At 37.0% G+C, this 12,954-nt stretch overlaps 1 protein-coding gene across 2 annotated transcripts; it reads right to left on the reverse strand.

Moving 5' to 3' along the window:
* Positions 1 to 850: 850 nt before the first annotated feature.
* On the reverse strand, positions 851 to 4,736 carry LOC130979268 (squamosa promoter-binding-like protein 6). Of its 2 annotated transcripts, XM_057902675.1 has the most exons (4): positions 4,588 to 4,736; positions 3,250 to 3,948; positions 2,881 to 3,017; positions 851 to 1,462 (listed from the first exon to the last, which is right to left on the reverse strand). In XM_057902675.1, exons 2-4 carry the CDS (start codon positions 3,903 to 3,905, stop codon positions 909 to 911), a joined length of 1,347 nt encoding a protein of 448 aa, XP_057758658.1. In that variant the 5' UTR covers positions 3,906 to 3,948; positions 4,588 to 4,736; the 3' UTR covers positions 851 to 908. The 2 variants fall into 2 exon arrangements, with proteins under 2 accessions (XP_057758658.1, XP_057758657.1); XM_057902674.1 differs by lacking the exon at positions 4,588 to 4,736 and having other exon boundaries at positions 3,250 to 4,525.
* Positions 4,737 to 12,954: the final 8,218 nt, after the last annotated feature.

Here is a 12,954-nt window from a genome sequence, read left to right on the forward strand (position 1 = left end):
CAATTTAACAAAATAAATTAATGTTAAGAACTAAAATAAGATTTTCAAGACAAGAATTTAAATAGAGGGACCTAAAAAAAGGAAAGTATTTTTATGAATTAAAAGGTTATTTAAACCCTCGAAGAAAAACAAAAGGTGGCACCAGCCTTAAAGTATATATAAAAAACATTAATGCTGGAGTATAATTATATTATATTATTTTATTATTTAAAAAAGAAATGTGTTTGAAAAACTTATCCAGTCTTAAACATGGTTATCTTTTTCCCTTGGACCAGCTAGGAGCCAACTAACAGAAAAAAGAACCTTAAATTATAAAGTTGAGTCAGCATCAATCATATTTATTTATATATACTTCTGTTGTGTACTGATTCTATTTTGCATCTTATTCAGTCTCCTCGAATGTACCTTCCCGACTATACTCAACAGGTTTTTTTTTAAGTCCATGAAAATAGTCAAAATAAATATATATATCTTTTATTGTGTATTTTTACTTTTTCAAAAATATTAAAATAAAACAGATAAACCAAACATGCCCTAGGGTTGATAATTATTTGAAAGTTTCTTGTGGAACATAATCTGGCTTAGTGGCATATTGCATGAAATGAAATGAAAAGCCTAAGACTACATAAACATAATGTTAATAATATTCATTTAAAACTCATTTTGCTCCCACGCCAACCATTTGATGGAAGTTCACTAAACAATAATAGGAAACAATTCACTTCCTACCACAGTAATCAATGTGAAATCTATTAACATGGTTAGCTAAAATATCTGCAACATCCACCTATCACTTTCTAAAATTTAAACTATGACATTAGTGCATCAATTCAATGAGAAAAAAGGGCCATGAAAACACTCAATAAATTGGATTATGTTAATAACACTTGAGGGTTAAAAGAAGCCTTTTACAATGCTGGGAAACAAGAGTCCTCATTTTCCCACTTTACCAAAACAGAATTTCTCTTCTGCTCTACCCTTTCAAGATTGGATGATAACTGGAATAAGTCCACAGTGGATCCATGTTCCAAGGGCGAACAAATGTCATCACTACTGGCTCGATGATCAGGGTGGCCGGCATCAGAAAGCATTGCCGATTCACTCTTGATAAATTCTTTATGGTTCATCTCGCACGGAAAGGACTCGTCCACAACGTATTTACCCTCATTGCTTATATCCAAAGGCATTTCAGAGATGCCGTGAAAACTAAAGGAGCTGGCTAAAGGATTTTCTTCTGAGGGGCGCGACGGAATCTGTGACTGAGCTGACAGAAGAGAGAGAGCACGGCTAGATAACTCCTGACCATGCGCGACCGGTGCTGCGAATTGAGGGCTGAAAATAAACTCCTCTTCTAATTTGACATTGCCATTCTGAGAGATTTTATCGTACTTGCCACTTCGAAATATGTCTGGAAATGAAAATTGTGGCCTCTTCTGTAAGGAAGACTCCATATATCTTGCACCTGCAAACACATTTGGCGTAAAGAGAACCAAGTTGTTAGACTCTTCGTCAGAAAACAAAGATCTCAGAGCGATTTTTCCAATTATCCTCTTAAAAGCTAGTCGACAAGAGTAAAAATTATGCACAGATATTATATAATATATCTTAACTACAGCATCTTCAATCCTTAATCCCTTGTTTAGTAAAACATTTATTAATCTTTATTTTACCATTCTTGAAACTATGAATTGAACTAATCTTTAAAATACTAGAGGAAATGCAAAACACATAATTGCATAACTAAAAAAATCACACACACTTGTTAAGTGGTCCACATCATTCACCGGGACCACGGTAACTAAGAGGATAGAGAGATAACATATTTTAAAGAATCTATAAGTGCTTCTTTTGTCTGATATATTTTATAAAAGAAACAAAAGAAACTAAAATAAAATAAAGATTTGAAAACCGAAATGCCGTCTTTTCTAAAACGAAGGGACTTTAAATTTAGTTCATGACAGGAATTGTATCATTTTGAAAATTGCTTTGATGTTGCCAAAACTTCATTGGGCAGGGAGCATAAAAGAATGAATGCAGCCAATTCAATCACCTTATGCCAGAGTTGACTCAAATTTCTTATAGTTTTGGCACGACACATTTCACTATCTTATGGAGATGACTTCATTGTCATTACAGAATATTTCATTAAAAAATTACAGAATAAATTATCACACATATATGATCAAACATATATTATCAATTTAGTGATGTAAGATTTGACAAATGACATATATGCTATTATAGACTTATAGTGATAAAAATGCATGATATTATAGTATATGCCCAAAGACACCTAACATAAAATGCCAAAACTGATTTATACTTGTACCCTGAGGATCTGGGAAAGAGATTTTTACGGTTGTAGACAAATATAATAACCATAAACAAAAGTGCATGGACGAACATAACTAAATAAGCAAAAGAGTAAATGACAAAATACAGCAGTTTTCAAATTGATTTTTAACTAACTAAGAATAAATTAAATCTTTGTTATATAGGAAGTCCTTCTCTATGTATAGGTATACACGTAGTTGTACCTTCAAATCTTAAGCAATATGGTTACAATTTATGAATACCTTCTGATATAGAAAGTTTGTAATTGTGAACTATAATGGAAAAATTCAACCATGCTACGAGTACACTAAAACTCAACCACCAAATCAGTTATCTATACATAATACATGTTGAACAGCACATGTATTTAGACACAAACACATGAAGAAAGCAAGACATCCTATATGCGTATCAGCGTATCTAATCTAGTGTGCTAACTTCCCAAGATTGCACTCATAAGGGCTGAGATATGGTGTGGCAAAACATGCATCAAGAGCTTCCCAAGAACAAAACTTTTGAGTTAATATTCTGTTAGGATTTTATTACCTTGATGCGAATGAAGTATCTTATGCTGTTTACTAGTCATATAATCAAACTGAGGTTTCCTTCGCCGTTCATTGTGTCCTGCTAGACGCCTGCGACAGCTGCGCTTACCATCATCAAACTCAGCTAACAAATGGAACCTAATATAAGAACGAAAAAAAGTTTGATTCAATCAATAGAAAATGATCAAAGTTCAATCTGCAAAAACTAAACTCAACCAAGAGATTTCAACTGAAAGGCATTAGGCAGTTCATCTATGACAAATAATGTACAATTATTTATCACAACTTAATTAATTACTTATTTTTCAATTTCTATATTAATTTGACTAGGTTCATTGTAGGGAAATAAAGGAATCCAAAATTTACTGACCTGCTGCATTGCTGACAAAATCTCTGTTCAATACCGTTAACAATAACTTTAGCTGTCTTGGAATGAACATCACAAACCTTGTGCCTTTTGTGGTAATCTTTTGAGGAACTAAGATCCATGTTACAACCATAAACTTGACATACAGGAGTCTGATTCAGCGAGCATGAAGTGCGAGCTCTCTTTGCCAGTGTGGTCGGACTTGGTTGTTGCATTGGTATTAAAGTGAACCCTTCATTTCCAACTTTATCATTGCTTGCAGCTTGACAATCTGCTATTCTCCCTAGCTTCAGATCGATCAATGACGTATCTTGAGCCTTCAATTCACCTAAAGAACTCAAATGCTTTGACTCGGATTCTTCTTCCCCAAGAGAAGAATCCAAGTCAATAACTTGAGCAGAGGTATTCCCTCTTCTACTCAAATTACTATCTAGCTCGAAGGGCTTTCGGAACAAATCCGGGAACCCCAAGTCTACGAATTCCATGCTCCTAACTACCTCTCTTTCCAAATTGAAACCGCCTCTCTCGAAGTTACAAGAGGCTTTGTTGTCCCATTCAGTCATTGCCTTTCTACTTCTCACAAAAGCATCAAGTGAAAAATCCATTTCATCAGAAAACAAATATCCTTTCTCATCAGGAACATAACTCCAAGGTTCCATTATTGAATTGAAGTTGTAGAAGCTATGGAATATTGAAGAAATCCTACTCCACAACACAAATAAAAATAAATTATTCCTTTGCTTAAATCAAAGTGTATATTGAATTATTGACAGCAAAATCAGGCATAAACAGAAAGTTAATATACTAAATGAACAATAGGGAAAGAAGAAAAGCATCAAGCACAAGGAAAATAATAATAGTAGTAATAACAATTTTCCTGATACAAATGCGTAAACAAGAACTTAACCCCATAAGAGAAAAAAAACTCAGATCCCACTTTCTTAATTAAACGATGCCAAAAACAGCATCCAAAAATCACAAGCTTTTCGAACTGTGCCAAGGAACCACGAAGATTGAAACCCAGATTATAGGAGTAGAATCATGTCTTTCAAGTTCAAAGCCTTATCGCATTAATGAAAGGATAAAAATGCTGGAAGCTAAAACCGTTCAGCTGAATAAGAAAGAAGGAAAGAAAGGAAGGAAGAAAGGAAGAAAAACCAGAAAATAAGTAGAATTAAATGAAAAAAATAATGCTCCCATGAAAGAAGCAGGCATAAAGGAATATATCACTAAATTCAATATGCTATGCTAGGATTCTATATGTTCGATCAATACAGTTTCATTGAAAGGAAACCAAACAGCAAAAACATTAAAAATTAAAAAAGCTATCTTTGAAGTAACCTGAGAGATGGGGTGGCACCCTGTGAGTGGTTTTGGGCACAGCAGAGAGAGAGAGAGTTATTTTTTGCTTTTGGGGTTCGGAATAGTGAGTGGAAACGCTGAAGAAGTGGAGGGAGTAGCGTGAGTCAACATGATTTCTTCTACCAAATGCGACAAAGGCATTGTCGTTGAATGTTAAGGGTCTCTTTTAGTAGCATTTGAGACACCAATTAAAATTCCGGTACAGGACACTTCATAGAATTTTTTATTTAAATAAATTTAAAAAAGTATTTTATTTACTGAAATGAATAATTTTAAGAATTATTATGAAAATACGTAGGATGGCTTCTCTCGTTTACAGTATAAATGAGATAAATTTACACGTATCTCGTATACACTGTAAACGAAATAAGACAATGCGAGTAGTACTTGTATATCTTGTTTACAGTGTAAATAAGATATATGTAAACTTAGCTTGTTTACATTATAAACGAGATATGTGGTAAATTATAATGTTTACGGTATAAACGAGATATAGTAAGACAAATTTTCAATAGCTATAAAAAGATATGCAACCCTTAACATTCTCCACACTCATTTTTTATATCTTTTTGTCCTTCGTTTTTCTTCCAAAATATAGGAAAAAATGTCCAGTAGTAGCATATATATAGTTGTCTGTGTGTATCTCAATTGTCGTATGAGAAACAGTGACAATGTGGTAATATTTGAGTGTGATAATCCGTTACTGTTACGCACTCGGCGAGTAAGTTCCTTATCCGAGTTGAAGAGTCTGATATTGAGTAACCTTGGTGGTGTAAGGAGAAAAGTGATTGAAAGGGTGGGGCAGAGGTTGCTAGCACCATTGGGAAACAGAAGTTTTCAGTTTCGTCTGTTTCGGCTCCAGGGCGATGAGCATGTGCACCTCATGTTTGACATCCATGGGAGAATCATGTGAAAACAAGTGATGGAGCTTTCCGCCGAGGTTGGTGATGTTGGTGGCGATGGATCCGTCTACTTGACCATTGTGCAGGATGACCTACCTCTCGCACCACCCCCAATTCATGTTGCTAGTCCAGTGGAAGACATGGACGTAGATGATGAAGACTCCGACGAAGAGTATGTTGTGAACAGCAATGAGAGTGGTTCTTCTGATGATGATGATGAGGAGGAGTTCGTACCAGAGACGCCGGCGGAGGCAGTGGTGCACTATGTTTTGCCTCCCCTTCCCCCTCCCCCCTGATTCTGGCACTATTAGATGTACCAAGTCACTATCATGCATTGGATCTGGATGCGATGCATGAGAAATCTCCGTTTTCCAACACTGAAAAAGATGATTACAACCTAGACTATGGTATGGAATTTGGGGTCAGCCACAGATTCAAAATCAGAGATGTAGTGATGTAGGGTGTGAAGAACTACAACGTTCACAGAAGTGCTGAGTATCGAGTGGTCGAATCGACTCGATTAAAGTACCATGTGCACTGCCGCCAAGCTGCAACTGGATGTCCCTGGAGTTTCCGTGTAGCCATCCGACAGAACCACAGATACTGGTGAGGTCAAGTTTAATTGTTGCATATTTACTCATTGATTATTGTTATATTTGGTGTAGCTTTTAACCATGAATGTTTTTTTTCGTTAGGGAGGTCCGGAGGGTTAGTGGAGCGCATACGTGTTTAGCACCCACCGTATCCCAAGACCATCAACAGTTGAACAGCAGCCTCATCTGCAGTGTCATCTTGTCGTTGATACAGTCCAACCCATCCGTTAGCATCCCTGTCCTACAGGGTGTAATTCGGCAAAATGTATCACTCCAAACCCTCGTATAGAAAGGTTTGGATGGCAAAGCAAAAGGCGATTGCGCAAACATCCAGGGATTGGGAGGACTCATACAATAAGGTGTCGAAGCTGCTACAAGCACTGTAGAGTTGTTGTCCCAGATCAATATGTGACTTCAGGGCCTTACCCTACTATCATGAGCACCTTATGGTCCGCGACTATTGATGGGCGAAAATCGAATTCCGCACAACTAACTGGCAAGTGTATCGGGTCGTATCAAGTAGTAAAACTCACAAAAATGAAGTCAATCCCACAGGGATTGATGGATCAAGAAATTTTAGTTGGTTGATGAGTCTAGTCAAGCTAACAGTTGGTGATTTGAGTGAAAATTGATTAAAAGAAAGTAAATTGCAAGAAATGAAAGTGCTGAAAGTAAATTGACAGAAACTTAAATGGCAAAAAAAGTAAATTACTGAAACTTAAAGAGCAAGAAACTAAAAGAGCTGAAACTTAAATTGCAAGAAATGTAAATAACTAAATCTTAAAGTGCAAGAAATTTAAATTACAGAATCTAAATTGCAATGAAAATTAAATTGCATGAATATTATAGGGAATTGGGTGCAGGGAATCAAAACAGCAGTAAACAATTGCAGATTAAAGTAAATTCAAAGAGATCTAAATTGAAGAAATTCAAAGAAAATTATTCAACAGGGATTGGAGATATCATAATCCATCTTGAATCAATTGATTCTCAACTTCTTTCTCAATCATATGAGTATATCTATGACGGATTGAAATTGATTGGATCCCAATTCCTTGGCAATCCAATCTCTCTAATCACAATCAATCTTGCCAATTTCTTGATCTAATTGTCATGAGATAAGTTAGAGCACATTCTCTTATCCATAAGCCACACAAGTTCTCAAAACCTCAATTCCTCCCAAATGGTGTTGGTTAGGAGAATTGTGAAGGATATAGCTCCAATTCTAATATAGGTGATTTCCCTTCCGAGGCTCACACCCACATTCAGTTGAATTAAACCCCCTTCCAGAGTGAATAATTCACAATCAAAATAAAAGATATCCTATAGCTACCCAAGCGGATTGAGAAGAAGAAGAATTTAATTGATTCATTGTGATTACAATAGAGCTCCTCCCCCTAATGAATTTGGAGTTTAGATCATCATTGCTCAAGTAAAAATAGAGAAAGTGCAGAAAAAAATGCAAAAAAGAAGATACAAAGAAAATTGAGTGCAGAGTTTCTCAATTGGGATCCTGACTCTCTAGCTTTTCAGATCTGCTAGCCTTTCTTCCTAAATCAAATTCTTCTCTATTTATACACTTTTCAATTCAGTCTTCAAATCCTTGGATTGGGCTTTTTGGCCTTTGTTGAAGCAAGCTAGAATGGGTCTCAGTGATATTGAAGAGGGGCAATTGGCAATTCATGTTTTTATTTGCATGGGTGCTCAATTTCACTAAAGCTGATGTCAATGTTGGTGCTCAACGTTTTCCAGAAAACATTGAGTTAAACATTTGGCTTGAAAAAAGATTTTGAAAGGAATGAGCGTTGGTGCCAACGTTTGACTCAACGTTGGTGCACCAACGTTTTTCAACCCACGCGTGCGCGTCTCCCACGCATACGTGTCAAACAGTGTTTTGCGAGTCTACATCGCTCACGCGTTTGTGTGTCTGGCCAAAATTTGCATCCACGCGTACGCGTAACCCACGCGTATGCGTCGATGCAATTTTTCCAACTCCAATTTTTGGCTTCTTATCGAGAATGTTGGAGGCAGCGTTTGAGGCAACGTTGGACCTCCAACGTTCGCTTAGTCACACGTACACGTTGGTGCGGTATTTTATAACCCACACTACTAACCGACAAGTGCACCGGGTCGTACCAAGTAATACCTTACATGAGTAAGGGTCGATCCCACAAGGATTGATGGATTAAGCAACAATAGCGTTTGATAGGGTTAGTTAGGCAATCATAAAATGGTTTTGAGATATTAAAAGAGCATTAAACAGCAAATTTGGAATATTAAAGACAGACAAATAAATAAGTTGGGAATAATATAATGAGAAGATAGTTAAGGTTTCAGAGTTATCTATTTTTCCGGATTAACTTTTATTACTAATTAATTTAATCATGCAAGATTTAATTTCATGGCAAACTATATGTGACTAGGCCCTAATTCCTTAGACCTTCCTAGTCTCCTCTAAAATTCATTAACTGCCAATTCCTTGGTCAATTAATTCCAAATAGAGGGTGATGATCAATTTCTAGTTTATATGCCAAAAGAATCCTAATTATCCACAAATAAAGGGATTATATGTCACATACTTCCGTATAATATGTTTTCAAGCTGTTGTTCAAGTAAAGAGCTTTTCCAAGTTTTACAAGAACTTAATTAGAACATGGGTCATACTTCCGTTCCACCCACATTCATAAAATAAAGAATGAAAATAATTATTGAAATATAAATCAAGACATGAATTAAATTAAAAAGATCAAACGAATCAATCCATGAAAATAGACAGAGCTCCTAACCTTAACAATGGAGGATTAGTTGCTCATGGTTCAGAGAATAAAACTAAAGGTTCTGGTAAAAAAATGTATCTCCCTGTCTAAATGTACAGAGTTCCTATTTATTACTAATCCTAATTAATTTAAAAATCTAATTTCTAAAACTAAAAATTAAAAATAATATCTTTTCCTAAAAAAATAAGATTTGAATTTAAATTTGAATTAATTAACAGATCATCAGTTGATAGGTGGGGACCACTTGATTTGTCTATTCTACAGCTTTTAATATGTGTTTTCTGGGCTGGAAACTGGGTTAAAACAGCCCAGAATTTGCCCCCAGCGTCATTTGTATTTTTGCCGATCGCGTATGTGACGCGTCTGCGTCGTCCACGCGTTCGCGTCATTTGTGCATATTCCAGTCCACGCGTTCGCGTCAGGAACGCGATCGCGTTATTGCGATTTCTCCATTCCGCGCGGTCGCATGAGCCATGCATCCGCGTCGGTCTTCGCTGGTCATCTCTTTGGTTTCTTCTTTTTCTCTGCAGAAACTTCATCAAATCCCTCCGAATGCTACTTAAAATAAATAAAATTGCACAAAACTCAAAATAGCATCCATAGTGGCTAAAATATAATTAATTCTTAATTAAACTCAACAAATTAGATGCAAATTCACTAGGAAAAGATAGATAAGATGCTCACGTGTAACAACACCAAAGTTAAACTGTTGCTTGTCCTCAAGCAACCAAAACTAATATAGGCTTGGGATGTGAATTTGCATGAGAATGAGAGTTCGATTAAGCTCATGTCTCTTTTTATAGTGGGGTTTATAACTGTAATTCTGAATAGGTTTGGCATCTCACTCTCCTTTGAATCAGAAGAATGTTAATGTCATTCGGAATTAGAATCTGGATAATATTATGAATTCTCTGATCTTTACATTTCAGTTTAATCCTTGAACACAGCAACATTTACTTTAATTTATTTTTCTTTGGTGCTTTACACCTTGAGCCTAGCCGTGACCCTAAATGTTTTGTTTCAAGAGTTACTTGACACAGAAACACCACAACACTTAACTGGGGAACTCCCTTTGAGTCCTGGTTTTTCTTCCAGTTACTCCCAGACAGTGTGCTCAAAGCCTTTGGCATACTCTGTTAAATGCACTTGGTCTCGACTTAAGTGTTCTATCTCAAGGATTACTTGACACAATCACACCACAAGCATGTGACTAGGGAAACAACTCTTTGAGCTTTTAATCATGTCTGACCTCCCTAGTCATTGATGCTCAGAGCCTTGGACCTTGCTTTTATTATTATTTATTTATTTATTATTAATTTTTTCTTTCTTTTGCTGTTTCTTTTGCTGCAAGGATTAAATTTTTGTTTATTTCAGAGAAGTCATAATAATTCTCTAAATTTCTGTTCCTTATACATCAACATCCCTTGATTCAAATTCAAATATGCACTGTTCAGATCATGCATCCAAAAATTACAGAAAATACCACCACATTTAAGTAAATAAGACTATTCTTAAATTAACTCAATTTCTCATGCAATACATCACTTCTTTTTCTTTTCTTTTTAGATTCAAGTTCAATTAGTGGTACATGAAACATCTTTTCAGTATAAAAAAAAAAGAAAACTAAACTAGTCCTAAGATTCTAACTAATAAAGGATCATGAAACAAACAAAGCAAAATAGCAGAAAGTCGGAACATAACATAGAAAAAGAGGGGGGAATAAAAGATGAAAGGAACTCAACCACCTTAGTTATCCTAGCAGTCGCTTTATTTTTCAGGTTGTGTTCCTCAGTGAAGATGATTCGCCTCCCTTTTGTGTCGTAGGAATAAACGAAAAACTTCTAAGCAAAGCGTCAACACCAAACTTAAAGTTTTGCTTGTCCTCAAGCAAAGAAGAACTGAAAACAGAAAGAGGTAAATTATTATGAAGAAAGAAAAAGAAGAGGATAAAACAATAAGAGAGAATAAGGATTGGGAGAGAGAGAGAAAGAAAATTGGGCGGCACACGTGACACGTTCGCGTACGGCACGCGATCGCGTACGTCGCGCATTTTTCATAATGATGTGTTAGCGTCAGGCACACGTCCGCATGCCCTGGATTTTGTGCGATTCGTGCGAAGCCAGCCGCGCGCCCGTGCGACTTTCTGTTCGCATGATTTGGGAGCCAAATTTTCATACGACGCGTTCGCGTCATGCACGCGCTCGTGTGGATGGCCATATGTGCAACTGACGCGAACGCGTCAGTCACGCGTTCGCGTGTTCTAACATGTGCTTTTAGCACACTTTTTGTCCCATGCCAGCATAACTCTCTTCCGAAACACTCTTTGACGTCGAATTTGCAGGTCACGCGTTCGCGTCATTGACGCGTACGCGTGAATGGCGAAAATCACAAATGACGCGCACGCGGACACGTGGGTTGTTTGTGCTAAAGGCTTGGTTCCGGCGCCATTTCCGCTCAACTCTCTGTCAAATTTTATTTTTTACTTACACAAAATCAACGTGTTCGCGTCAGTGACGCTTGCGCGTCGTATGCGCTTTATTTTTGAGCTCGAGATGTTCGGTTCCTGTGAAAAAATAGCTGCATGATCAAAAAATTAGTAAGAACTCAGTAAAGATCAAGCAAGTAAGAAAACTACTACTACAAAAAATAACTAAGGATATGAAATTATCGGGTTGCCTCTCGACAAGCGCTTCTTTATCGTCACTAGCTTGACGGTCAGCTTCTCTAAGGAGGAGGATCATAGGGGCTCAGCTCTTCACCCCTCACTTTGAACTTCTTTCCTGTGTCTCCATAACGTAGCTCAATATGCTCCAGAGAGAGGATTCTGATTATTGTATAAACCCATGTTGGATTGCTGGTCAATACCACCTTCATTCCTGGGGAGAAACCTTCAGTAGGGATCTTTTTGTTTCTCCATCCTCTAGGTACTTTCTTCTTTTTGGGAACCTCCTCCTTGGTAGATGATGCATTCCCAACATCAAACTTAGGTTTGATGTCAGGAGGAATTTTATTAATTGTTACCAAGGGAGGTTTGAGTTCAGATTCTGCTGTGTATCATCAGGGGGTTTTTGAAGATTTGGATCAATAAGCTCAGCCTGCATGCACCTCTCTTCTTCACCTGTTGGATGTATATCTTTGAAGACATGTGGTGCACGAAATTATAATCCCAATATCAAAATCAAGATTTCTTATGATTTCGTACCACTAACCAGCAAGTGCACTGGGTCGTCCAAGTAATACCTTACATGAGTAAGGGTCGATCCCACGGAGATTATTGGTTTGAAGCAAGCTATATTTATTTTATTATTCTTAGTCAGGATATCAATTATAATTATCAGTTTGAATTATTAGAAAAATAAAAAAGCGTTAAATAATTACTTGTTATGCAATAATGGAGAATATGTTGGAGTTTTGGAGATGCTTTGTCCTTCTCATTTAAGCTTTCCTCTTGTATTCCTCTTCCCACACGCAAGGCTCCTTCCATGGCAAGCTATATGTAGGGTGTCACCGTTGTCAATGGCTACTTCCTATCCTCTCAGTGAAAATGGTCCAAATGCTCTGTCATAGCACGGCTAATCAGCTGTTGGTTATCGATCATGTCGGAATAGAATCCATTGATTCTTTTGCGTTTGTCATCACGCCCAACACTCGCGAGTTTAAAGCTCGTCACAGTCATCCAATCCCAGAATCCTACTCGGAATACCACAGACAAGGTTTAGACTTTCCGGATTCTCATGAATGCCGCCATCAATCTAGCTTATACCACGAAGATTCTGATTAAGGAATCTAAGAGATACTCATTCAATCTGATGTAGAATGGAGGTGGTTGTCAGGCACACGTTCATGGATTGAGGAAGGTGATGAGTGTCACGGATCATCACCTTCTTCATAGTTAAGCGCGAATGAACATCTTAGATAAGAACAAGCGTGTTTGAATGAAAAACAGAAGTAATTGCATTAATTCATCGAGACGCTGCAGAGCTCCTCACCCCCAACAATGGAGTTTAGAGACTCATGCCGTCAAAGAGTATATAATTCAGATCTAAAAATGTCATGAGATACAAAATAAGTCTC

The sequence above is a fragment of the Arachis stenosperma genome, chromosome 5 (assembly GCF_014773155.1).
Source record: "Arachis stenosperma cultivar V10309 chromosome 5, arast.V10309.gnm1.PFL2, whole genome shotgun sequence".
Classification (NCBI taxonomy): domain Eukaryota; kingdom Viridiplantae; phylum Streptophyta; class Magnoliopsida; order Fabales; family Fabaceae; genus Arachis; species Arachis stenosperma.

Excerpts from the sequence above, each read along its gene's own strand:
- LOC130979268 (XM_057902675.1), bottom strand. The coding sequence starts at position 3,905 with ATGGAACCTTGGAGTTATGTTCCTGATGAGAAAGGATATTTGTTTTCT. Across the intron at positions 3,018-3,249 it reads TTTTGTCAGCAATGCAGCAG|GTTCCATTTGTTAGCTGAGT; the intron begins GTCAGTAAATTT and ends TTCTTATATTAG. Across the intron at positions 1,463-2,880 it reads GATACTTCATTCGCATCAAG|GTGCAAGATATATGGAGTCT; the intron begins GTAATAAAATCC and ends ATGTGTTTGCAG.